Here is a 25269-nt window from a genome sequence, read left to right as displayed (position 1 = left end):
TTAAAAATAGTAAAAAAATTTTGAAAAATTAGGGAATCACATTTTACTACTTATCAGACATTCTACAGTAGTAAAAATATTTTAAAAAGTACTTTTATTAAGTATGGAAATTTGTTAAAGTAATTGATGTATTTATTATTTTATTTATTTAATTCAAATATTAAAACTAATTAATGAAATTTTTTACAATAATAAGGATATAATTAAATCAACAAATAATTTGTCTAATTTTTATAAATTATTCTATTTTTCTTTATAACTAAAATATTATCACTCTTAATTATGGAATGGATAATCTGTATAACCCTTAGGACCTTAAGTAAAAAGAGTATCTCTATCAAGATTTTCATTTAACTTCCAGCCATTTTTGACTCTGAGTGGTAGATCAGGATTATTGATTGATTTATATCCAAAAGAGCAAGCTTGAGCAACCTCTTCTTAAACTAATTCTTAAGCTTCTTCAATCGAAAGATTATCATTTGCAATTATATTTCCTTTATATAATTTTCTAATTATTCTGAAGAAATCTGGCATTTATTCCTAAGGAGTTTTTCTATCTGGATAAACTACAGCTCTATTTTCAAGAGCTCCATGCCTCTTGAACTCAACAAAAGCAAGATTTCTTTTATCTAATTCAGGAAGTAAATAACTGAGTAGTCCTACTGGATCTGAGTCATACATATCATTAAATCTACCTATTTAACATATTGAAAATATATTGTTGAACAATTTAATTAACGAATGGCTAATTAATTAAATAAATTCATAAATTATTTATTTATTTTTTAATTATTTTTTTTAATTTAAGATATGCAACTAATTTGATCATACCAGTTGGGGATATTCTTAATGCTGTGCGACCATAGCCAAAAACTTCAGCTAGAGCATCTATAACTTCTAGGCAGAATCTAGATCTGTTTTCAGGACTTCCTCCATAAATATCAGTACGCTTATTTGAGCCATCTCTCAAAAATTAATCAACCAAATAACCATTTGCTCCATGCAATTCGATTCCATCAAATCCTGCTTCTTTAGCATAAATTGCTCCTTGCTTAAATTATTAGACGACTTCTTTAATTTCTTCAATTGTGAGCTCATGAGGTACAGGATAGTCTTCTCCAGTTGCTCTGCTTTTATAGTTAATAGCTATAGGAGATGGAGCAATAGGTTGCTTTCCACCTAATTAGCTTATATTTGCAGATCTTCCACAATGCCAAATTTAGAGCATGATTAATCCGCCTTTTTCATGAACTGAATCAACTACCTTTTTCCAACCTAAAGCTTATTCTTTGCTGTATATTCCACCACTCCCTTTTAAAAATAATAAACTTAATTAGATGAATAGGAACCAAAAAAACTCTATTACAATAAAAAACATCAGACAACTTAGAAACTTAGGAGCATTCTGTAATAATCAGACCGAAAGATGCTCTTTAAGTATAATATTCTTTCATTACATCGTTTGGGATAAAAGAATCTTTATCAGCTCTTTATCTAGTCAAAGGAGCTACAACAAATCTATTTTAGAGCTTTAGTTCACCTAGTTGAACAGAGTCATGCAAAGTCTTAGTGCTATTCATATTTTATAAAATTTATATTTATTATTTGTTTTTTTTAATGATTAATTAATGTTTATATTGTTTTATGTTCAATCAATATTTAAACCACCAAATAAACCAATGAATTTTCATAAGAATTAACAAGATAAAATAAAAAATATTATTCCTATTAAATATCTTTACAAACACTAGTTATTTTCTCAAGATAAAACTTCTTCCAACCTTCCATGAAATTTCTACAGATGTAACCAAGATTCATTTTAAAAAAATATTATGTTACTATTAAATAAATTCAATCCATAAATAAAGTATCATCAAGTAAAAGCTATCTAAATTTTGTTTGCTATTTATTATATAATAATTTTAAAACCATCTAATTCATATATTTTATTCTATTTCAACAATCAAAACCTTTTTTCCTATGCTTACTAATATATACTGAATATAGTAACTAGGAAAACCAATTTTAATACAAACAAATAAACATATATAGATTTAATTTAGTAAAAGAATTATTTATATAACCTTTTCTTTTGTAAATGTATTTATTCTAATACTCCCATTTTGAGTTCTCACTTTATGCTTGCTTGACATATTTAAAAATTATGTAGATGCTTATATCAAATGTTATCTAAAGCCATTTTTATTTATCATTTATATGGAATAGAAATATAATTGTTAGCTTTTTATGAATAAATTAAAAGCAAAAATAAAAACCTAAAATTTATTTACTCTTCAATAATAAATTATTTTATTTATTTAATATTTATTTTATGTAAAAAAAAATAAATGTCTAATCTGAAATAATTTAGCACACAGAATTAACACAAATAGATAAAATAAAATTAACAAAATTATATCTTATATCAAATTAAGAAATAAAATGCTAAAATGAATAATGAATATATTATTTGAGCAGAATAAGCTTCTACAACTACTTAAATAGCTTTTGTAGTTAGGTATTGAGTTTGTACACCTGTAGATTGAGCTTAAATAGAAGGATTGTCGTTGGTAGCTGCATAGAATACAGTATATGTAGTTTATGGTTAAAGATTCGTAAATGTGACTGTTTGTAAAATATCACGAGGAACATAACTACTCCAGAAATAAAGCAAATTGTTATAATTTACCAATTATAAGAAATTTTAGAATTAAATATTTTATGATCCTGCCATTATGCCAATATAAATGTAACCTTTCTATCCTATTAAAGTGAAATTAAGAGTTGCATAATTAGTATCTAAAGAAGCGACATTTAAAGAGGCTGAGACTTGAGATTAGGTTAAAATATCTTCTGTTTCAGTATCTAATAGAAGAGGGAATAGCTAAGGATTTTGGGCGTTGCTGAGAAGAGTCAAATTAAAAGTACTGTATTGTATAATTTCTTTAATTTGAAGATTAACTAAATCCTATACTAAAGTCTTATCAGGTAAAATGTAATACGAGTATTAGTATTATTTATTGACTGATATTTGCTTTTTATATTAAGAAGAAACAGTTTTCACAAAGTATGGGTATTAACCACCACATTAGACATCTTAATCAGTTACAATACGTTGAGAATTAAGTGAAAAAGCTTAAGTCATTGCACATGCTATATCTTGATTTTAAGCATAGGTTATCATATCACTGAAATATAAGTTTATCTTAAGTAAATATCCTTAATTAGATGTTACCTAAAAGGATGCTGTTTAAACAGCACTGGCTTAAGGTTGTTAGTTAAGGCAATAATAGTATATGTTATATACTGATGAACTCTATAAATTTGTTATTGTTTGCTAAATATTTCCATTAGCTACTGGAATGACTAATCTACCATATTATTTAAAGTATTGATAATCAGCATTATCACTAAAGAAATCTCTTGCACCTATATATTAAAACAATTGTTATACTCAAATATTTAAATATCATTAAATTATTTATAAGTGTTAATTTATAGTGCTTTTAATTATCTAATATATTCTTTCATTTTGTTTGATAAATATTTTATTAATTACTTAAGCTTAAAAATTAAATTTAAATTATTATGAAGTAAAATTTTAATTTCAATAAGATAGTCTAAATTTAAAAGAATATATTGTATTTAATTTAATTACTTGTGAGTTAAGTGATTATTGCAGTGTATGCAGGTGGAGTATTATCTTCTAAACCAACTTGGTATAAAACAATTGATGGTTAGTCACATGAAAATTATACTACAATAGTATTTGCTTGTTAGGAAACTATAACAATACCAGCTGCTACTGGTGCAGAAATTGATCCCAAAGCAGCAGTTACTGTTAATTAAACATTATTAGGAGGATTATAGCTAAGAAGATTGTATCCTCCTAAATTGAAACTTAAGTTAATTACAGTTCCTACTGGTATTAAGTTACTTGACTTTGGCTTGAATATCATAATCATCCTATAATTTGTTTTGTAATTACCTTTTGAACCATCAACAGTGTCTTAATAAGTAGTCCTTAAATTTAAAAATAAAATTAATAACTTTTTTAGAATTTTTTTAATGCGGTATGCTAAAATTAGAATGGAATTTTTACTAATCTACAACAAGCTATGTAGGATCTCCTAAGTCATTAGTAGGTATGTATTAGATGCTTTATGCAGGATAGCAATTTGTGAAATCAAATATTATAGGTAGTGTTTAGCCATCTGCAGGTAAATTGTAAGCATTACTTGCAGCGTTTATTTGACACTTATTTGTGCTAACTACTACATTTAAGGGAGGTAAGTCCATGTATTACTACAAAGTATCTCCACTACTCTTAATTGGATGAAGAGTGTAGATTCCTGGTGAAGTTGATTATTATGCTGCTAATTTAAATTGACTTACTGCCTATCCAGTGAAGGCTGTTTCTAAGTAATTAGTTATATTATCAAAATAAAAGTTGCTAATATAATTATTGAAGCTATACTAGAAAGTATTTTTAAATACATTTTGAGTATTAGATTTAGGTTAAAGCTACATATCACAATTATAAAAACCAATATAGGCATTAAAGTATTAAACTGGAGAATAGTAATTATAAAGATAGCTTAAGGTAGTAAGCACAACATTTTGTTATGATTATTGTAGTTAAATGGAATTCCATTACAAATCTGTCTTTTCTGTTTCAGCTACATAACTAATAAATCCTGCACTGTAATCTTACGCAATCAGGATAATAGCATTTAAATTTGCACTATCACTAGCGAAAATTGTGAATCTAAGTCCAGATACTACTTAACTGGGGGATACAATATTTTAAACAAAAATGCTATAAGTTTCATAAGTACTGCTTTGAGTTTAATCATCTTATTTATTTATTGTGATCCTCATTCTTTTAATTAATTAAGCAATATTTATTTAAAAAATTTTTTTATTTGTTAAGTCAATTATTTTTGTTAACAAATTAATAAAAATTATCATTAGAATTTATTCAATATAGTCTAATTATTTGTGTTTTTGTTATGGAGTTATTTAAATATTTATTTATTTGTTAGTTAAGGAAAAATAATTTTAAAAATTTGTGCTAAAATTACCTTCTCTTGGAAATAAAATCACATTTCAAAGCTAAATTTGGGCTTGCAACATACGACTAGGCATTCTTTGGATAAGTGGATAAGTTATTTCTTTAGAATGTGCAAGGATAGTTGTCACCTCTAGTTATTGAATCATATTAATATGGGAAGTCTATGTAGAATAAATTGGTTGATAGTATATTTGCACGTTGAGTCTAAATAGTAAAGTTGAGTGAATGAGCTCTACGAATAATATTTGTATTTTGCTGAATATTCAAAAGAGACATTACTGAGAAAGATGTTATTGAAGAAGGGAAGGTGTCTAAAAATGTACCTTACTCTACAATTCCGTTTGTTAAGTCACCATCATCATCAACACCAATCCAATGGACAGGCCTTGAAATGGCAAATGCTGGTTATTTTTGTGGCATTGAAACACCCAATACATCAATATAAAATAGTGAGGAAACTAAATCATTTGCATATACCTTCAGTCTTCTGCTATTAATTATTTCACAAAGAGTTAGAGTTTAAGATCCTTATTATATATCAAAAGTTGGAGAATCAGTGATGTAGCATTCTGCATGGCCATTCTTGTTAATACGAGGCGAGAATCCGATTCCAAAGTCAATATAAATTCTACTCTAAACAGTCAAGGGAGTCTTGATTTATATCTTAAATTTATAATGTGCTTCCATACCAGGACTAGCAAATAAACGAGAAACAATTGTTGGAGGATTAGTAAAAACTACTTGAGGATTAATCTAATTTCCTGATAGCACAGGAGCAGCAGTTTATTGTATTGTATCGCTTCCGTCTTTCCATGCTGCGGTTAAACCTGTAGTTATGACTCCATCAGTTGTCACACCTCCAACACAAACAACCTAATTTAATTTTTTATTTTGAAATTTAATGGCAAAATAAAAAGAAATTTTTTTAACTGTATTTTACTAGTGATAAAACAAAAAGAAAGTTTATTAAAATTACCTTAAATTGGTAGTTTTGAGGGTTAACAAAGAAATCTTGAGGAGTAAGAGTGATAGTAGCAAAAGTTGGTGCAATTTAAAGAGTCTTCCATCTGTGTGAAACCTAAAAAGGACTATTTGTAGTAGTATAATCTCTTTCCATCACATAGCAAAAAATACTATTTTACTGTAAGACACTTATATTATCAGCACTTGCCATAAATCCAAGAGTAAAAATATACTAACTAGTTGAATAAAACTCCTCACGTGCACTGATAGATTTGAAATTAAAAGAGAAAGTACCTCTAGCATGTTAATTTAGAATTTCGTATGAGATATCTGTTACTTCAAGAGAATTTCCATAAGGATTTGCGCTAAATACAAATGGATTCTATGCGCATTGTTAGTAAATAATGTTATTATAAGAATCACCATAAATATAGTTCTTTCCAGTCTTTTGTGTTGGAATAAGAATATCAATATTATATTTAAGAGAACTGGCAGGAGTTCCAACAGTAAGGAAAGTAGTTATAACAATATTTTGAGAACGCTCTATTGTGTAAATTACATTATTTTTTAAAGGTTTCAAAATGAAATCTATGCTATTGCCTGTGATGGTTCCCTCACAACTAAACTAATCATTCTGACAATAGATTTTAGGAGTAGCAGTAACCAAAAAAGTAAGACCAGTTATATCAGTAAAAGTTACTTTAACATCTAATGAAGCATACCCGTTTAGTACAGTTGAGTCTATCTTCAAATCAGAGTTATTCCATTAGATTACAAATTATAGTTTTTGTCTTCCTGTACTAGAGGGTGAAATTTGGGTAACTGTGTTAGTTGTACAAGCCCATGGAGCTCCAACACCTGTTGCTACCTAAGTAGCAACTGTCTAAGATTCTACATTAAACGCAATTAAACTACCTAAATAAAATTTTTGTTTGTTTATTTTATATAATTGTAAAGCAATCAATAATACCTTTGTTATTAGAAAAAGCATAAGAAAAAACTGTAGAAAGATCATATCCATTTACAAAGAAACCAGGGAAGGAAGGATTCTTGATAATAATACTAAATGCACTAGGAGTTGCAGTATTGTCGATCTTATAGGTATAGTCGTCTATTGGGCAATATACAACATAATTGTATTAATTTTACCTTTCTTATGGAGCAGTATTGGTATTAATTTTATACTAGAAAGTTGTACAGGATTAAGCACCGGTGGATGGAGGAGTACTGAATTATATTTAACTAATACTAAATATATTCTAACTAAAGCTAGTTATTGTTAATCCAGCACCATACATTTATGCATCAGCTAATTTTATTTGTTAAAAAATTAACTTTCAAATTATTTAATGGTAATTTACTTGGTTAAGAAATAACTAATTTAGTAGTAGCATCTCCAGCAAGCGAGGTCTGAGTAACTGTACTTTAAACACCAACATTTGTAATATCCATCTTATAGTTGAAAGTATTTCCAGCTATTTTTATGAAAAATGAAATTAAAAATTTTTTTAAAATAATTAAAGAATGAATCACTTTCTGCCCATAAAGCAGTATATCCACTGAGTGCAGCAACATTATTTGCTATTCCGTTCATAGTAGGTATAGGGCTTTGCAATTTACCATAGACTGGAAGACCAGCCACTCTAAAAGCGTTGAGAACTTTATCTAAGCCACCTAATCCAAAAACAGTATTTTGAGAGCTGGTAAAGGCAATTACTAAACGAATAGGAAGCTTTCCATTTAAGTTAGTAATAGGTATAAGAATGTTAAATTCGTTTTAAATGTTTGGCAAATTAGTAATTTCAATTTTTTTTTAATTAAACCAAGTGTCTGAAGACAAAAACGCTCCTGAATTAGCAAAATACTAACAAGTAGCTTAGCTACATCCAATACTGTGATCACTTTAATCAGTGCTGTAGTTTTCCATAAAATTCGAAGCATCAACATTTTCGTCTAAAAACACATGAATTTTCTAATAATTAAAAAATTTTTTATTATTGATAAAAAAAGCAAATGGAAATTTATTAGTGTACATCGAGGTTTAAGGATTCAGATCTGAGAATTGAACCACCAATTCTAAGCATTGTAGGTACATAGAAACCGTTGTTAGATTAAATAGTACCTGAGCTTTATGAGTAGAGGTTGATATAAGATACTTTTATATTACTTAATCTATAGTTTTGAATAGTGTAAGCATTAATAAGTTGAGTAGAAACTGTTGTATAGACTGTATTAGGATCACTAAATTTTTTCTGCTCAAAAGTGATAATAAAATCTAATAGTTTGTCATCAGGATATATAGATGATTAGAATCCACTATCAAAATAAACATTTCTCATTGAAAGGGCTCCTGCTTAGGTATTCGCTGTTCCTTATCCTAAAATAATTTCATAATTAATTAGAAATTTTATTTTTTCATTAATTATTTTTAATATAACCTTAAAAATTATTGCAAGTAGAGACAGGAACTCCAGCAGTTGTTAGTCCGCATTCAAATCTCACAAAAGCATAAGGATTAGAAATTAAAGAGTTATAGGTAAACTCAATAGTATTAGCCTGTAACTATGGCTTATTATACCACACACATTGTTTATTAGCCTATGAATAACAAACAAATTAATCAAGCTCCCATTTTGAGTTTGTCGAAGAATAAGCTGCAAAATCAATACCCTTTGTTTCATATCCTGTTACATACTTTACCACAGAAGGGTTATATAAAATGCTCATTCTGTAATAATTATTATCTGTACCAATCTACATTTATAATCAATAGTAAAATCTAAAGGAATAGATAGATAAATTTAATTGTTTTAACATGGTTTTAAATTATTTATTTTTTTTAATTAAATATTTAATTTTGATATTAAAAGATATTTAAATCTCATTTCTAAATCTAGTTAATTATTCACGATTTAGCTAAAATCAAATAAGCGAATTATTTAATTAATAATTTCCAAATTTATTTAGAATGAAATGATCGCTTTCGAATTTTAAAATTAATTAATTAATAGCAAATAATTTAATGAAATTTTCATTTTAAAACTTTAGTGAATGAATTAAGTGCAGCTAATTTAATTGATTACTTGACTAGGAGTGACTTTCAAGAAAAATATGAGTTACTGGCTTGTTTGAAGTGAAGGTATTATTCCGACTGTATTTAATTATCCTGTAAGTAGAGCATTAATACCATTTGGGACACCTGAGAGTGTACCATCATCAGGAGTAGATATAATTTGAGTAGTACCTAAACTCCATGCAGCGCTAGAATGCCATCCACTTGTGTCTAAATATTCAGTATTTGCTTATAGAGTAATCTTCTATCCTAATGCATCTCCAAATAGATTAATATTAGGAATAGGTTATCCATTACCATCTAAAACCACTGATTTTATAGATATTCCACCGAAATTGACTGGATCAGGTGCACTATTAGCATAATATACTTTTGCTGCAATAAAATACTAAATAGAGGGATCCTAAAAAGCACCTATATTAACACATTTGATGTATCCAAGCGTACTTACAATTGTGAAATAGCACGAAACCTTTTATTTTCCAGATTAAACAGGAAGGTTTGTAATAATAGAGTGCTCAAGACAACTGGTTGAATCAGTTTCTAAGGACAAAGTCAAATCACTACCTTCAGGAACGATAGTAGGAATTGTAAAGTAGATTTAAAACGAATTTATAGGTCCTGCTAAAGGAGTAGCAGAAGCAGCTTTAAATAATTTGTATGGTGAAAAAATACTTTCTTTCTAGTCGACACCCCACAAGTACTAAATCTTCTTAACCTAAATTTAAACTTAAGTAACTCTCAAAGCTAAAGCTAATCTACCTTTTTCCATTGGTCTTTTTATATAAATTTGTATAAAAAGGTTTGTAAAAATAATAAAATAATGCTTAATACCTCTTATCATTAATAGATGCCGAGTATACTTTAATATCTCTTTGGGATACATAAAGAGGATTTTTAATTTCTACATTAATACGAATTGGCTATTAAGCTATGATCGGATCTTTTTAAATAAATTGTATCCTTCCTGTTTAGCTATCAATCGTGCAGTTACTTTTCACCTAAATAAAAATGATTTTCAAGCATTAATAATAAACTAGTAAAATTATACCTGATTTATATTGATGCAATTAGGATCATTTTAAGTTGGATCACATTTATTTTCAACAGATTAGCACTTACCCACAAACTAAAAATCTGCACCATTTGTACTTCCAATAATATTTGGTCCTACATCAATGTAAACATAGTAGTATCCACCTTTATAATTTTATAAAGTTAAATATTTGTTTTAAATTTATTATATTAATAATATAAAATAGAATTGTGGTTTTATAAAGCTAAAAAAATTTTTAAAAAGGATTACAGTTTCATAAAAAAAAACAGTGTTTGTTAGAAGGAAAAAACTAGTACTGGATTGAATTAAATTAATTGCATTAAATAAAAAAATTATGAGTTTTAACAAAAATTAGTTAATTCTATTTAAAAATGTTTTATTTGTTAAATCTAACTTTTTCTAATTAATAAAGTATTGAAATGTTTAATTTATATAATAAATTTGATCTAAAATTTGTTGTATTATTTATTTATTGGCTTTGATATCTATTTCTGGTTTCTTAATAAATATTACTGACTTTTAAAATTAATCTTGGACTCTATTTATTTTATGTGCTTTTTTAATTGTTTGCATTAAATCTTAGTGCTTTATTCTCCTTATTAAATTCTCCCAAAGTATTTATTTGTTTATTTATTTATTTTAAAAATGGCTAAATTGACATTTGAATCAACTAAAACTAAACACTATTTGTATCACAATAAGACTGAAATGCCATTTACCTTAACTATTAGATATAGATGGAGTTATATCTATGAATGAAGAATAAATGATTCCTGGATCAGTGATGTACTCTTCTTGAGGTTTTGAATTCAGCTAAATGTTGACGATCAGAGTTTCATTGGGTATATTAGGAGCAATGTAGAGGTAAAAAAGAGAAGGGTTCGAATCGTATATGATAGAATTAGAACCAATTTATGACATGGTGAACATCGAAATTGGATCATTGAATACCAAATTATTAATAATTTAGTTTACAAATGTTATTTCAATTCGATAGAATACGTTTGCTTTTAAATTGGCATTGAACGCAAAAATATAATAGTTGTTTTAGCTAGTAGAGTCTGATACAACATTTCCTGCTAATAACAAGTCAATTCCATCTTCGTAAATGCTTCCGAAAACCTAGTTGCTAGGACCTAAACTAGTTGGAAATTAGATCTGCATGGCTTCAGTGTTGCCTAAAGATGATTCAAATTAAACCAGTAACGTTATTTTTTATGCATAACCATCATAGTTATAATCTACTACTATGCTTTATCCAAATATTTGCCCAGCTTTTACGGCTCTTAAGCAATAAACTAATGCAATAAGTAACGAAAATAGAGCACTTTCCTGAAAGAGTATCTTCAGTAACCTCATAATAAATTAAATTTTGCGCTGACTATTCGAAAATTTATTTATAATTTATGTATGATCTTTGTTCACTATTTATTTTAAATACTTTGTATGCCTTAAACCTAAATTTTCTTTCTAATGTTAATCAATTAATTGCTTTATAATATTAATATTAGTTTTAAGATAAATTATTTATTATTATTTGTTTATTTATATTAATAACTAACTATATGATTTTTATCTTAATTATTACTCTCCTTTATTATTCTCCTCATATTCAAAAAAGTTATAAAACATGCTTTACCTATTTGTTTACTTGCTTATTTGCTTGCTTGCTTGCATACATGCTATTTATCTTTACTTTTATCATTTTAATATTTTGTTTAAAAAGATAAATAGGTAATTAAATTCATAGAAATATAGATAGATAGATCTACAAACAACATTTTTATTAAATATCTTCATACTGATAAGAGTGCATAAAACAAAATAAATAAACAAATCATTCAAAAAATTACTGTATCTAAATTTTATATCTAAATTCAATATAAAAGTATAATATCCATTAAAATTTTGAATAAAATTTCATTTGATTTTTTAAATAGAAATAATTAATCAATTAAATAAGTGTAAAGAAATAATTATATACATTAAGGCAAAATAAACAAATTCTCATCATAAAAAAAATTATTTTACATATATTCTTTTAAAGTATTTTAGTCCTTAAAAGCTAATTAGCCAAGTAAATTACTAAGAATATATCTTAAAAATGTTATCATATTAAATATCAGAAATTAAAAATTTATCTTTTAAATAATTTAATAAAATGCTCAACTCTAAAAAAAAGAAAATCAGCTAAAAAAATAAATGGTGATTATAAATTGATCATAACCTCTCATTAAATGAATTTATTATGAAATTGTTAAATTTATTTTATATTGATAATTTTTATAAAACTAAAGTGACATTAAATTACATAGTTACAAAAATTTACTGGACTAATAGATTTTTTTACAAATCATCACTATGTTTTTATTTTTACTAATATTATCATTTTAGTGAATAAATAACTAAATATATAAATAGAAGTCAAAGAATCTAATTCTATTTTTTTCTATTTAATAAAAATTTATTAAAATCTAAGACATAAAATTAAAAATATTAGTTAGATATTAATGATTATCAAATTATATGTTTTTATTTGATAAAATTTATTAAGAAACTGTTAGAATTTTTAAAATTTAATTAATTTTAAAAATTAAAAAATTCATTTATTTAATAGATTTAATTTTATTTTCAAGAGATATTACTTTTTTCAATAAATAATTAAATACTTAAATTAATAACTAAGATAAAAAGTTAAATTTAAGAAAAATTAAGATTCAAAAATAAATGATTGAATAATTTACTGATTTTTTTTTAAAGTGAAAGCACAAAAATTAAATATATATTTATTTTTTAATTTTATTTAAGATTTTATGCCTTTTTAGGCTTAAAAACCAAAGAGATAAATAATATTTTTATTCTTAAATGATATGTGTTTTTTATTAAAAATAATAATTGAGTTGTAATAAGCTTTAAATAATGAAAAAATACTTTTCTTCTTTTGAATATTAAGTTTAAACACCTACACCTTTGTAAAATTAAATAAATTCATCCATATAGATTTTTAAAACTTTTACTTTTTCAAAAATAAATAATTCAATGAAAACTAAAATTTTTAAAAATGTATATCCTCTAATTCTATATTGATGTTTATTAATTAATGTATATTGCATTTTTTACATCAAGCAATTAGATAAAAATAATTTTTTTATTAAATAATCTTAAAAGATTTAAGCTTATTTATTTATTTTTCTTTATTTAAATCTAAATATTTGATATTAAATCAATTTCATTAATTACGGTTCAAATTTTGTATTTCAGAATTAATTATTTCTTTTTTTGTCTAAATAACAAAAGCTAATTTTAGGGTTTAATAAATTAATTTTAAATGTGAACAAATAATAAGAAATATTTATTTATTTATGAGTTTTCTTTTTAAATTTATTCAAAATTTTAAACGAATCATTTTAAGGAATTTAGAAAATGGAATAATTCTAAAGATTTCTGATTTTTTATAACAAAAATAATCAAAGAATCTTCTTATTATTTGTTTATTTGGTTTTTTGGTAGTGGTTTATTTATTTTAAAGAGAAAAATATACTAAATTTTAAAAGACTCATTAAAAATTAAGCTAAGTAAGTGTATCTCGTCGTTCCTAAATTAATTAATAATTAATTAAATTTTTCAAAAAAGATATAAATATTAACTCACTTACTTATACAAGGTAAATTCCAAAAAAAAAAACTACATTAAAATTAAAAATGGTTGATAGAAAATAAGCTGCAGGATCTGTTTGGAACGTTAACTCATGGCATTGGTAATTCTTAATAAAACTTCTAAAATTTATATTGTTGTTTTAATCCTTCAAAAATTTTTAAGTAGACTATTAGTCTATAAATTTTTTCCGCAATAAAATAATAAGAAAGATAGATAGAAAGATATTTAGACATTTAAATTATAACAAAATAAGCTTAATTTATTTACTTTTAATAAAGGGAACAAAAGAACTACACTCCTCAAGCTAAGAAGCTTCTTGAAGAAATAATTTTGAGTATCTCAATTGAATAAGACGGTGTTAAAGTTTAAAATTCAAAGATTAAATCCATCAATGGAGATGTAGCTTATTAATTTTCAAATCAGCTATTAAAGCAGAATTTTAACTTTGATTTTTTTAAATAAAGGCTGAAATCAATGTCAGAAAGGGTAAACAAATTCTCTGCTACGAATTCAATGTCGAAGTTGATTTTAAAGGTAGTTTTTTTTTTAATTTTGGATTTAATAGCAAGCGAGTTGTGAAATACTTTTTGCTTAAGACTTTTATGTTTCTAAAATTTAGCTGAAAACGACGAAGAAGATGCCGATGGTTACTTTAAGATTCACGACATCAACCCTGATGATTTGGATTTCGAAGTAATAAAATAATTTTTTCTATTAAAAAGAAATTCAATAAATTTATCTATAAATCACACTAAAATAGGTTGATCATGTTACTTTAAACACCAAGAATAAATGTGGTGATATTGCTAAAAGAATCATTTAAAAGCAAATGAAAGAAGAGTTAAAAAAATTACTTAAGGACTTTACTAAATAATTAGCCGAATATGAAAGCAATCCTGAAAAGCTTAAGTAAGACGAGCAAAAGAGATTGTAAAATCAAGAAGCTACTCAAAAAGCAAGAGAAGAAAAAGGTAAAGAAAAGGAATAAATTTTCTATGAACAAAAAGCTAAAGAATAAGAATTGAAGGAAAAGTTCTCTCAATGGTCTGAATAAAAATGAAAAGCGAACAATTATTCAAGCAAGCAATCAATCAATAAAGAAAGAAAGCAGCTAGAATTAATTATTTTAATATAAAAATTAGATTAACAAAAATTAATAAGTTAATTAATTAGTTAGTTAGTTAGTTATAAATAACAAATCGATATGTATATCTTTAATATATTGTAATTATTCATAAAGTTAATTTATGCCAAATCTAAGCTAAAACTTTCAGTGTTTTATTCAATCTACCAAAATTTATTTACTTATTTGTTATTTACCTATTGATATAATATGCTTTTTTATTTTTCCCTAAACTTAGCTTTACTGAATTTAATTCTAAATTAATTGTAGATACATAATTAGTATAATTGTATTCAACCTAACTTAAACTTGTGCCATAAAACGTAATCCAAATCTTAAGAATATACTTTACAATTAAGTAATTAGATTGAGAATGATAAATTTTGAATTAAGTTATATAAAATTTAAAGAATATTTAAAAATAGAAAATTGTAACATTTTCTAAGTCATTTATTTATTATTTCTTTAATTTAAACATAAAATTTATTTAATATTATTTAAATATTTATCTTAACAAATATCTTTTACTTAAACATCCTTTTAGCTTTGTCCAACTATTAATTTCATTACGTTTTGTTAAATTTATTTAAATAAATAATTTAGGAAGTTCATTTTTTTATTTTCAAAATATTTCAAGTAATTTTTAAATATTTTAATTAATGTAATTTTTCTTTTATTTTATTTATATGAAGCAATTAAGTTTAATTTGGTTACATTTATATGCATTATTATTAATATAGAACATTTGAATATATATATATTTTTATAATTTTTATTATATAGAAAATCATTATTTTCAATTTACTTAAAGTATAAAGGAATATATTTTTCCTGTACATAAACCATTAATAACTTCAACAATAGTAATTATAAGCACCCTTAAAAAAATTTAGAAAGGTTAGTTTCGATTTTTAAAGCTTAACTGTGCCATTCTCATCATTTTTTTATTAATTTTAATTCATCAACCTTTCACAAAATATTTTTTGAGCTAAACTCTGAACTGAATTTACTACATCTTTACCATTTTTAGCTGAGGTCTCAAAGAAATTCATACTTTTAGACTCTGCAAATTCTAATCCTTTATTGAAAGGCACCTATCTATCTAATAAATCACATTTATTTCCAAGAAGAGTTTAAAAAGTATTTTCATGAGCTGCACTTTAAATTTTTTATTACCAATTTATAATATCTGTGAAAGAATCCATGTCAGAAATATCATAGACAAAGACAACTCCATCTACATTTCTTATTTAAGACAGTGTTAATGCATTATATCTATCCTATCCAGGAATATCTAATAGATTGACTTAGACCTTTGTTTAATTAATTTAATAATATATTGATCTAAAGTCAACTCCAACTGTAGGAGTGTAGTTTTCTATAAAATTATTGGTAATTAACCTTTAAATTATACATGACTTACCAACATTTATATTTCCACAAAAAAGAATGCGTATTTTATTATCATTGCTATTTGCTACCTTACTCATTTCTTTTTTACTTTTCAAAGAATTTGTTTAATTAATTATTTTTCTATTCTTTTGTTTCTTTTAATTAGAAAAACACATATCAACATTAACTCACTTCTTTTTAGAATATTTAAACTAAAACTCTTATATTCTAATAAGTAAGCTATTAATTGTTTGGTAAGCTTCTTGATGATAATAAAAATTTTTATACTTTTTTGTTTATTTAATTAAAATTTTTTTAAACACAGAAATTATTTTAAATTCTCTGAAGAGTGTTTATTTAAATTAATAAATTATTATTTTTGTTTTCTTATAAATTAAAAGATAAAATTTTTTAAAAAGTAGCTCTCTGTAATCTTGTTTGTTTTTTGATTTAAAAACTTGTTCAGTATAATTAGAGAAAAAATTTAAATTTTAAATATTTTTGTTTAATAACTTATTTATTGACTTATTTCATGCTTGCTTCGTTGATTATACCATCAATCCTCATTAATTAAATACTCCCTTTAAAATATTTTTGAAGGTTTATCACATAAATACCAAACTAAAAATTTTTTTTTTACAATAAAATCTCGTTGGTCATGTTTTTCAAAGAAATACTGTAAATAGCTTAATATTATCATAAAGTAATTACGAAAACCAAAATTAGATTTGAAATTCAATCAGGATATGACGAAGACACAATGATTCATACCATACAATAATATTCAAAGAATATCTTATAAATAATTGAAAATAAATTGACTAATAATTTTTTAGAAAAAAATGTCTTGTTTATTTTAAATAGTAATTTGCTATCTAAATGTCTCACTTAATTAACAAATCTAAATGTAAAATATAATATTTCTATAATTTAATTTTTTTGAAGGTATTTCATTTTTAAAACATTCAAACTTAATAAGAGCCAAAATATTTATCTATTAAAATAATTAATAAACTCTAAGAAACTAACAAATAAAAATTTGTGTCCCTTTAAGGACTAGCTAAATTTTTAGCAATGATAAATTGAATATTATTTATTTATTTATTATTTCTTTTCTTTGCTGAATTCAAATTTTGTTAATACAATCAAAAAAGCATTTAAAATTGTCTTCTTTTTTTAATCTAAAAAAATAGTTTTATGTTATTTATTTTAATGTATTTGGATGAAATAAACAAGAGTAAATGAATAAAATAAATTTAAAAATAGGAGAAATATTGATAGAGTGAATATATTTAATATTGATTGAAAATAGATATCATATATAAATTAATTTATTAAACTTGCTAATATTATCTTTTTAAATTATCTTTATGTTCCAAATCATAAATTTTTTAATTCACTTTCAATCATTCTTTTTTTGTTCTTTGGATTTAGGTTAAGAAGGAGCTCCTAAACTTTCCTTCTATAGAGAATCAAGAATCTTCTTAGTGTCATCAGATAAATTAACTTTTAATTCGATTTCGCTCATTTACTTGATTTGATAATAGTATTACAAAAGAGCGAAAAGACGATTGATGAATACAGAAACAAAAAGAAGAGTTCCATTCAAGTAAATATCTCCTTCAGCTGCAAATTTTTTTTCTAAGATATGTAAATCTCTTTGATTAATTGCATTAAAATGAGTTTCTCTCTCTATTAAGTGTTATTCTTAATAATCAGCTGCGATTTTAATTGAATACATCCATTAAAGTGCAACAATGGCAATAATAAACTTATGATATTCCATAATTTTCTTCATAGTAGGACTTTCTTCAACAAATCTTAAAAGGCCAGGTTTCCAGCCCTTAGGAAGAGGGATAATGAACAAAACACTAACAGCCAATTCGAGCAAAGCGACGAAGAAAATAACCTAATTCAAAGTTATGATGAACATTTTTAATTTCTACTAAATAATTAAGTTTCTTTTTCCTAATAAATTCAATCAATTAATTAATTTATTTATTTATTTCTTATCAATTATTTTGATTTTAGCATATCTCTAAGGGAGCTTATAAATTTACTATTAATATGAACGTGTGAATTAAGTGTTGTATATAATTTTTATAGAATATATAGATAAATCTTGAGTATCTTTTAAATATCTATTTACTTAAAGTTTTTCCATAGAAATCAACATTTCTTTTCAATATTAACTGAGTTGTTTATAATTTATTTCTCATAAAATTTTCACTCACTCACTCACTCATTTGCTAGATAAAGTTAATTAAAATTTATCTATATCAAATCAATCAATCAAATACTAATCTGACGGACATCAGCAGAGGAGAGTCAAATTTTTTAAGCTGAACTAGAAAGCGTGAGTAAATTAAATTTTACCAAACAAATTTTTGAAAATATCTTTCCTGTTTATCTATAAGGTAAATTTAATTATTTTATATTTAATATTTCATTAAAAAATGACATAGCTAAGTTAAAAATTAATTGAAAAAAGTATCATTTAAAAAAAGTTTAAAGTTTAGTCATAAATTTTATGAAATATTTTAGAAATCATAAAATATTTATTGAGATAATTATTTAGATGAGAAAAAAATTAATAAATTAGATTGAAAATCTATGTAAATTCATAGCAAAACAAAACAAAAATCAAAACGCTTACAAAATTTTTATAATATAAAAAGAAATTATAATATTTTGAAAGTTAAACATTTGAAAAGATAAAAAAATGAATTATTATTTAAATATATATTTGGATATCTTTATAAAATGTTAAATTATATCAGCTTAAAAAAAGTATTTAGTTATTTTTAGATTTTTGATTTTTAAATTTCATGAAGAATGAAGAGAGTCAAAAAAAATCTATGATTAAGTGTTTCTAAAAAAAATATATAACTTCGCAAAATGAAAAAAATAAATAATTTCTCAAAATTAAAAAAAATAATTTGATTATATAAAAATGTAACTCTTTTTTATACTTTAAACAAGAAACAAGAATAATATAAATAACTAACTAACTAAAACTATTATAAAGTTAAATTTTATACACTTAGAGAACTACGTATGAGGAAAATTAAATAAACTTAGGAAAATTTTGTGCAATTTATTTATTTATTTAAATTTGTTATATTTATTTATAAAATAAATTATAGGTATTCAAAGCTTGATGTTTTTTATTTACAGATTTTGTATATTTAAATGAGGATTAGCTATTAAAGGAGGTTGATTAGGTTCTGGGAGATGCTCCCAGTTGGTTGTAAATTCAGGATTTAGTTTAGAGCTATTTTAGTCATGTTACCTCAAAGGAGTGAGCATGAATTTATGCATCAAGACTGATTAGTTTTTATTTTGAACACTTACTGGTGATATTGATCTTTTGTAAAAGGTTTACTAAATACTTGTTTGATCGTTTTGAGATTTAGGAATTATATTTGATTTTTTTAGATAAATACCTTATGAGTTTTGAGTTATTTATTAAGTTTGAATTTTGTATTATTACGAATCTAAAAATTTCATTTAGTTTATCACTTATTTTAATTTATCATTTTCTACTCTTTACAGAGGAGCATGTAAAATATTGTTTATTTTTTTAAAGTCTCCATCAAAAATAGCATCGCTCTTTATTGGGGGCATTATGGAAAAGTTATTATTATTATTATGGTTTGCCAGACTTATAGATCTTTTCTTTTAAGGTGAACAGATGGTTGAATTTGCTGATTTGTGGGTTTGTACACCTGAAATATTCGCTATAATTCTTGGAGATTAGGATTTTTGTTAAATAACGCTCATGATTGAATTTTAATTTTTTAGTTTATTCAACATATACTTTGGTAATTCAACGTCTTCAATAATGCCTATGTTTTTGAATGACTTTCCCTACACATCAATATTTTGTTGTCTGCAAATTTCTAATTTTGCTTAGTTAAGCTTTCTCATTTTGTAAACTGCACTGTTTGTTTTCAAGAATTTTCTCATACCTTCATTTTCTTCAATTTCAAAATTATTAGGAATTAATTCTTTCATGTTGTTAGAGTTTGAAGGCTCACTTTTTTAGCTGCTAAGATTTATGTTTTTATTTGGTGTACAATTATTATTATTATTAGGTGTAGTTTTTTTTTAGCTGAGGTCATTGAGCTTAAAATGAGTATTCTAATTAAATTTCTAAATTTAAATAAATATTTAAATACATTTTTTAAATTGAATTTGTTTAATTACATTTTTTAAAGGAGAAGAAAAAATGAGAGCTTCCAATTAGTTACTGGAGTTTCCTAAATTATAATTATTATCCATCTCATATTAACTATCCGCATCTTAATTTTATATTTTATCTGCAATAATAGGTGATCCATCTTCAATCGTGCTTTTACACTCCACTTAAGAGCTAAAAAATTCTCTATTTTCTAGTTTTTAGGGCTTCTAAGTAATAAAAGCAGTCGAAGCTCTTTTGGATAGCGAAGGAGTTGCAGTTGTTAAGCTCCTTAAATTTAATTATTTTTTATTTTACTTGCCAAGATGACTAAAAGAAGCAGGACTATTTTGAGAACCAATAATAAGAGAATTATTTTAAGTCATATGAGTGGTGTCACCAATTTCTGTTAACATAAAATTTGCATTTATACTTTATCTGTTTGTTTTAACTGGTGAATTGTAGTTGTAATCTTGATCATTTGAATTTTTATCATACTAAATGCTATCTTTTTTAGATTTCCTTGACTGAGGAGAGACTTTATTATAAGCAAATTTAATATCTTATTCAGCTATTCTCCTAACAGTTTTTATACTATTCATTCTTTCGTTTCTCCACTATATTTTTTTATCCAAATAATTCTCAACAAAGTTCTTTTCTCGAATATTGTAGTTATCCATAATTCTCTCACTAAAATGCTAAAAATAAAACAAATTAATCTAAGTGATAATTAACTCTTTATTTTATCTAAAAAACTTATCTTCATTATCAATTTATGCATTTATTTCAAAATTTCAAAATTTCTTAAGAAAAAAAGTTTCTTGAATTTTTATTATTTATTTAAACTCTATTTTTTTGTTAAATGGAATATGCCAAAAATATTTAACCCTAAAAATAACTAAAAAATGTCTCTAAATAACTAATAAATTATCTATGTAAATAATTAGCTGTCCATAATAGACAAATTTTACAGTATTAAGTTTAAAATTAAAATATAAATTAAACTAATTTGCTTTACTTTCTTTGATATCAGGAACACTTCAGCAGACTAAGTATGACAAGAAACTGAAAAATGACGTTTGTGGTTCAAAAGACAATCAACTTCTCCAAATATCTCTCCAGGACCAATAATAGCAACCTTAATAATAAATAAATAAATTAAGATAAAAAAATTAGCATTAATACTTATTTTTGATTTATTTACTTAAGCAGTAATGGGGAATATACCTGAGTTTTGGTTTTTCTCTTATCTACTGAATTTTTAGAGAATGAATTCTCCTGATTTAATTATATAAACATACTGAGGATCTTCTCCTTGCTGATAGACAATATCTTTCCATTTGTAATTTACTATTTTGAAATAATAGATATATTCATGAAGGGATCTTCTGTGGATTTGATTGAAAAGAGGAAGGCCTTCCAAAAACTAAATTTTCTTCTTTATTTCTCTTTCTTCCATATCCGCTTTATTTGTTAAAATAAAATTAAAGCATACTTTTATACTCAAAATTTATTGAATTAATTATTGGCTATTTTTGATTATTCTTGTTAAAAAAATATGTAAAAGACTCAATCAGAGTTTATTTTAGATTACTAGTCTAAAATCGTATAAATAAATTAACAAATCTAAGTAGTCAAATTGTATTTTTATAATTCTTATAATCAGAGATAAAGATTGTAAGATACTGCTCATCTATTTGTTGGTTTTGATTTATCATGTTTGAATTTGCAAATGAAATTTGCCTTAGATTATTCTTAAGCTATTTGAGGCAAATTAAAATATATTTCTCACTGAATTGAACCAAGAGTTTTTTAAAGTTAATATAGTGGAAAAGTAAATAAATACTCTAAATGAGTTTAACCAATTTTGTACTTAAAATATAATTTTTTTACCAATAATTTTGATGTAATCTTTTTTAGAAAGTATCGCTAGGTCACAATCTGTTTATGCTTTAATCGTGGCACGTCTTGGTGAATCATTTATAAGTGCGAGTTCACCAAAACTTTATCCTGCTTTTAGCTCACCTACTTTTACAAATTAGCCTTAAGAATTAGGCACATAAATTTCGCATATTCCTTGCAAAATGATGTAAAATTTATCTCCTCTTTCTCCATGAACAATAACGTCTGTATCGAATTAATGTTTTTCATACTTCAAAAGCATAGCGCATAATTTAATGCTATCTTCTCCTCTTGCATCTTAAAGTTTCTTAAAGAAATCTATAGTCAAAAGAGCTTATGATATCAAGCTTAAATGCTTTGGATTTCTTTGTCCTTCAGGATAATTCTCCAGAATTGCGAAGAGGATCTAAAAAAATATGATTTTACTTTTTAAGTTAAAACTTTTTAATAATTATTGTGAATTTTACTTCTTTCAAATCAGCTTGGTCAACTTCACTAGCATTTGTTATATTTTTAATTTTTTACAGTACACTTTTCATTTGATATAAGCATATAAATTTTAATTAATTATTATCTTTGATTAAAGATTGGTTGTAGATCAACCTCCTTAGATAAGATTCTTTCTATTACTATTTATTTATTCATTCATTCGTAGATTCATATAAAGCAAGTATTGGACTATAATATTTGCATAAACCTAAAACTAATTTATAAAAGTATTTCAACCATACCTTTGCACATTAAATGAACATTAAAAAACTGTATAAATTGCTTACGTTTAAGTTCTTTATTAAGTATAAAATTATCATACTTTTAAGTATTTCATAAATTATAAATCATATAAAAAGATATATTTATTTTATTTTAGAAATTAGATACAAAAATTATTAATTGATTGTTTGTAATCTCTGAAAAAGAAGATTTTATTTCGTAAATATTTTTGTTAATTAAAAGTATCTATCTATCTATAAGAACAATTTTTTTTAGCTTGTTGATGTTTTAATAAAATTAAATTTTCTTTGAATTGATTTATAAATTTTTTTAGATTTTAAATAAGTTCTTAAAAAATACTTTGCTATACCAAATATAATATTTTAATTAAATAAATAAATAGTTGATTAAAAATATAGGTAGATATAATGAGGTAAATTAAGTATAACTAACATATACTGTCTGCACCTTTTAATCCTTTTATGAATCATACATGGAAGTTAATAAGGAATTATTCTAAACCCTACCTACCTACCTACCCACTATTAAAGGATGATTTATAAAAAATATCATATAAAATATTTAATAAAATTAAAACCATATTTATCAAAATTAAAAAGGTTATTCAAGTTTGATACATTTTTTACATGATTGAAATAAATATTGAAAAAATTTAAACATATCATATCATATAATCTTTTATCATTAGGAGTAGAAATCATTTTTTAATGTGGGAATTCTTTTCCACAATTATTATCCATTTAGTCCTAAGAATATTCCTTCTAAAAATATTTATTTCTCTTAGTTAATTAGTTAATGAGTACAATATAAGAAAATTTCTTCACACACTTTTTTCAAAATAGTTTTTTTATTTTAGCCTATTTTAAAGAGCAAAAATATATATTTTTATTAGTATTAATTTATGAGAAGCTAAATTATGACAAAAAAATAAAATATTTACATAAACATAATAATTCATTTATGATTGTTGAAATTTTTTATATTATTTATTATATACTATTTAAATCTTATTATTCAATTCATTAAGAAATCTGCTTTTTCTCTCTTTGAGCTTAACACATTTTACGGATGTTATTTTTAATAACATCTTGAAAATTTTAGGTCAAAAAAGCATAATACATATGTTTGTAGTGTCCATAAGTTTCTTCATATCTGCCAAGATTATTTAGAGCAGCATTAGCACATTCTTGAGGTGTAATGCAAAGTTTTTTTTCCTTTACTTATTAAACTTATGGAGTATCAACAAATCCAGGCTTTAGAGACATAACATCAATGAAACCTTTATATTCTTCTCCCATGCTTTTGCTAAAATAATCATTAAACGTCTTGGTACTTGTGTATACATGGAAACCACCCATACTAATAACAGTAGCAATACTAGATAAATTAATTATACCACTCTTTTTTCCTCTATTTCTAAGCTTAGGAAGTAGATAATAAGTAAAAAGTACTTAAGTGTAAATATTAAACACTATCATATTTGAAATTTCCTCTTCTGTGAATGTCTCAATTGAGAGCTTATTGGTAATACTCATACCTGCATTATTAACTAATAAACTGATATCGATATCTTCTACTTACTTAATAGCAGCTTAAACAACACCAGGTTGATTCACTTTTAAGAAATCTATTTGAACTATCTTAACATCAATCTTGTCATTAATTGTTTTTTTAATTTCCTCAACTAATGCTTAAGCCTTTTCAACATTTCTAACAAACATAACTAAGTTAAAGCCTCTCTTAGCAAGTTCAAGAACAAAACCCTTTCCAATTCCTTCAGTACAAGCAGTTACAGCAGCATAAGATCCCTTTCCATATCTTTCAATCAAATTGTATCCTGGAAGAACGAACTTTTTGAATAAACAAGCTGCCTTAGAAAGAGCCTTGAGAGCAACATAACCAACAGCTCCAGCAGCAATTAAACCAGCCGCTCTTTTATTATTAACAATAAAAGTATCAAATTTTTCCAAGTGATTCATTTTAATTAATGCTTGTTTTTAAAAAATTTATGTTTTGAAGTTTTATTATTTTTTGATCTGATATTAAATATAAAAAATACCTTTATTTCAAGATAATTTATAGTGAATGAACATCAAATAAAATTTCTTTTATTTTG

General features: G+C 24.3%; 7 protein-coding genes across 7 annotated transcripts; 1 reads left to right on the top strand and 6 right to left on the bottom strand. All coding sequences in view use genetic code 6, as the record gives it.

Moving 5' to 3' along the window:
- Positions 1-270: 270 nt before the first annotated feature.
- On the bottom strand, positions 271-1580 carry TTHERM_00024260 (FAD/FMN-binding family oxidoreductase; the record flags this gene model as incomplete). Its single annotated transcript, XM_001008512.3, has 3 exons — positions 271-695; positions 832-1311; positions 1367-1580. 3 exons carry the CDS (start codon positions 1578-1580, stop codon positions 271-273), a joined length of 1119 nt encoding a protein of 372 aa, XP_001008512.1.
- An 845-nt stretch (positions 1581-2425) lies between these two features.
- On the bottom strand, positions 2426-11526 carry TTHERM_00024250 (transmembrane protein, putative; the record flags this gene model as incomplete). The annotated part of the gene is made up of 14 exons (XM_001008511.2): positions 2426-3429; positions 3659-4023; positions 4103-4882; positions 5085-5947; positions 6051-6952; positions 7008-7346; positions 7399-7512; positions 7571-8009; positions 8071-8414; positions 8476-8791; positions 9121-9886; positions 9945-10111; positions 10162-10310; positions 10887-11526. 14 exons carry the CDS (start codon positions 11524-11526, stop codon positions 2426-2428), a joined length of 7188 nt encoding a protein of 2395 aa, XP_001008511.2.
- A 2267-nt stretch (positions 11527-13793) lies between these two features.
- TTHERM_00024240 (Hsp90 ATPase activator, amine-terminal protein) lies at positions 13794-14884 on the top strand (the record flags this gene model as incomplete). Its single annotated transcript, XM_001008510.2, has 5 exons — positions 13794-13924; positions 14103-14223; positions 14289-14358; positions 14444-14517; positions 14585-14884. The coding sequence occupies exons 1-5, from the start codon at positions 13869-13871 to the stop codon at positions 14882-14884; spliced, it is 621 nt and encodes a 206-aa protein (XP_001008510.1). The 5' UTR covers positions 13794-13868.
- Positions 14885-15801: 917 nt separating this feature from the next.
- Positions 15802-16437, bottom strand: TTHERM_00024230 (small GTPase family Rab protein; the record flags this gene model as incomplete). The annotated part of the gene is made up of 1 exon (XM_001008509.3): positions 15802-16437. One exon carries the CDS (start codon positions 16435-16437, stop codon positions 15802-15804), a length of 636 nt encoding a protein of 211 aa, XP_001008509.1.
- A 1304-nt stretch (positions 16438-17741) lies between these two features.
- TTHERM_00024220 (B-cell receptor-associated-like protein) lies at positions 17742-18272 on the bottom strand (the record flags this gene model as incomplete). The annotated part of the gene is made up of 1 exon (XM_001008508.3): positions 17742-18272. One exon carries the CDS (start codon positions 18270-18272, stop codon positions 17742-17744), a length of 531 nt encoding a protein of 176 aa, XP_001008508.1.
- Positions 18273-19489: 1217 nt separating this feature from the next.
- On the bottom strand, positions 19490-22960 carry TTHERM_00024210 (cyclic nucleotide-binding domain protein; the record flags this gene model as incomplete). Its single annotated transcript, XM_001008507.2, has 6 exons — positions 19490-20494; positions 20549-21217; positions 21538-21657; positions 21724-21983; positions 22413-22827; positions 22889-22960. 6 exons carry the CDS (start codon positions 22958-22960, stop codon positions 19490-19492), a joined length of 2541 nt encoding a protein of 846 aa, XP_001008507.2.
- Positions 22961-24172: 1212 nt separating this feature from the next.
- TTHERM_00024200 (oxidoreductase, short chain dehydrogenase/reductase family protein) lies at positions 24173-25132 on the bottom strand (the record flags this gene model as incomplete). Its single annotated transcript, XM_001008506.1, has 1 exon — positions 24173-25132. The coding sequence occupies one exon, from the start codon at positions 25130-25132 to the stop codon at positions 24173-24175; it is 960 nt and encodes a 319-aa protein (XP_001008506.1).
- Between the last annotated feature and the right edge of the window lie 137 nt (positions 25133-25269).

The sequence above is a fragment of the Tetrahymena thermophila genome, assembly GCF_000189635.1.
Source record: "Tetrahymena thermophila SB210 genomic scaffold scf_8254803, whole genome shotgun sequence".
Lineage (NCBI taxonomy): Eukaryota > Ciliophora > Oligohymenophorea > Hymenostomatida > Tetrahymenidae > Tetrahymena > Tetrahymena thermophila.
This window is presented reverse-complemented; position numbering and strand designations above follow the sequence as displayed.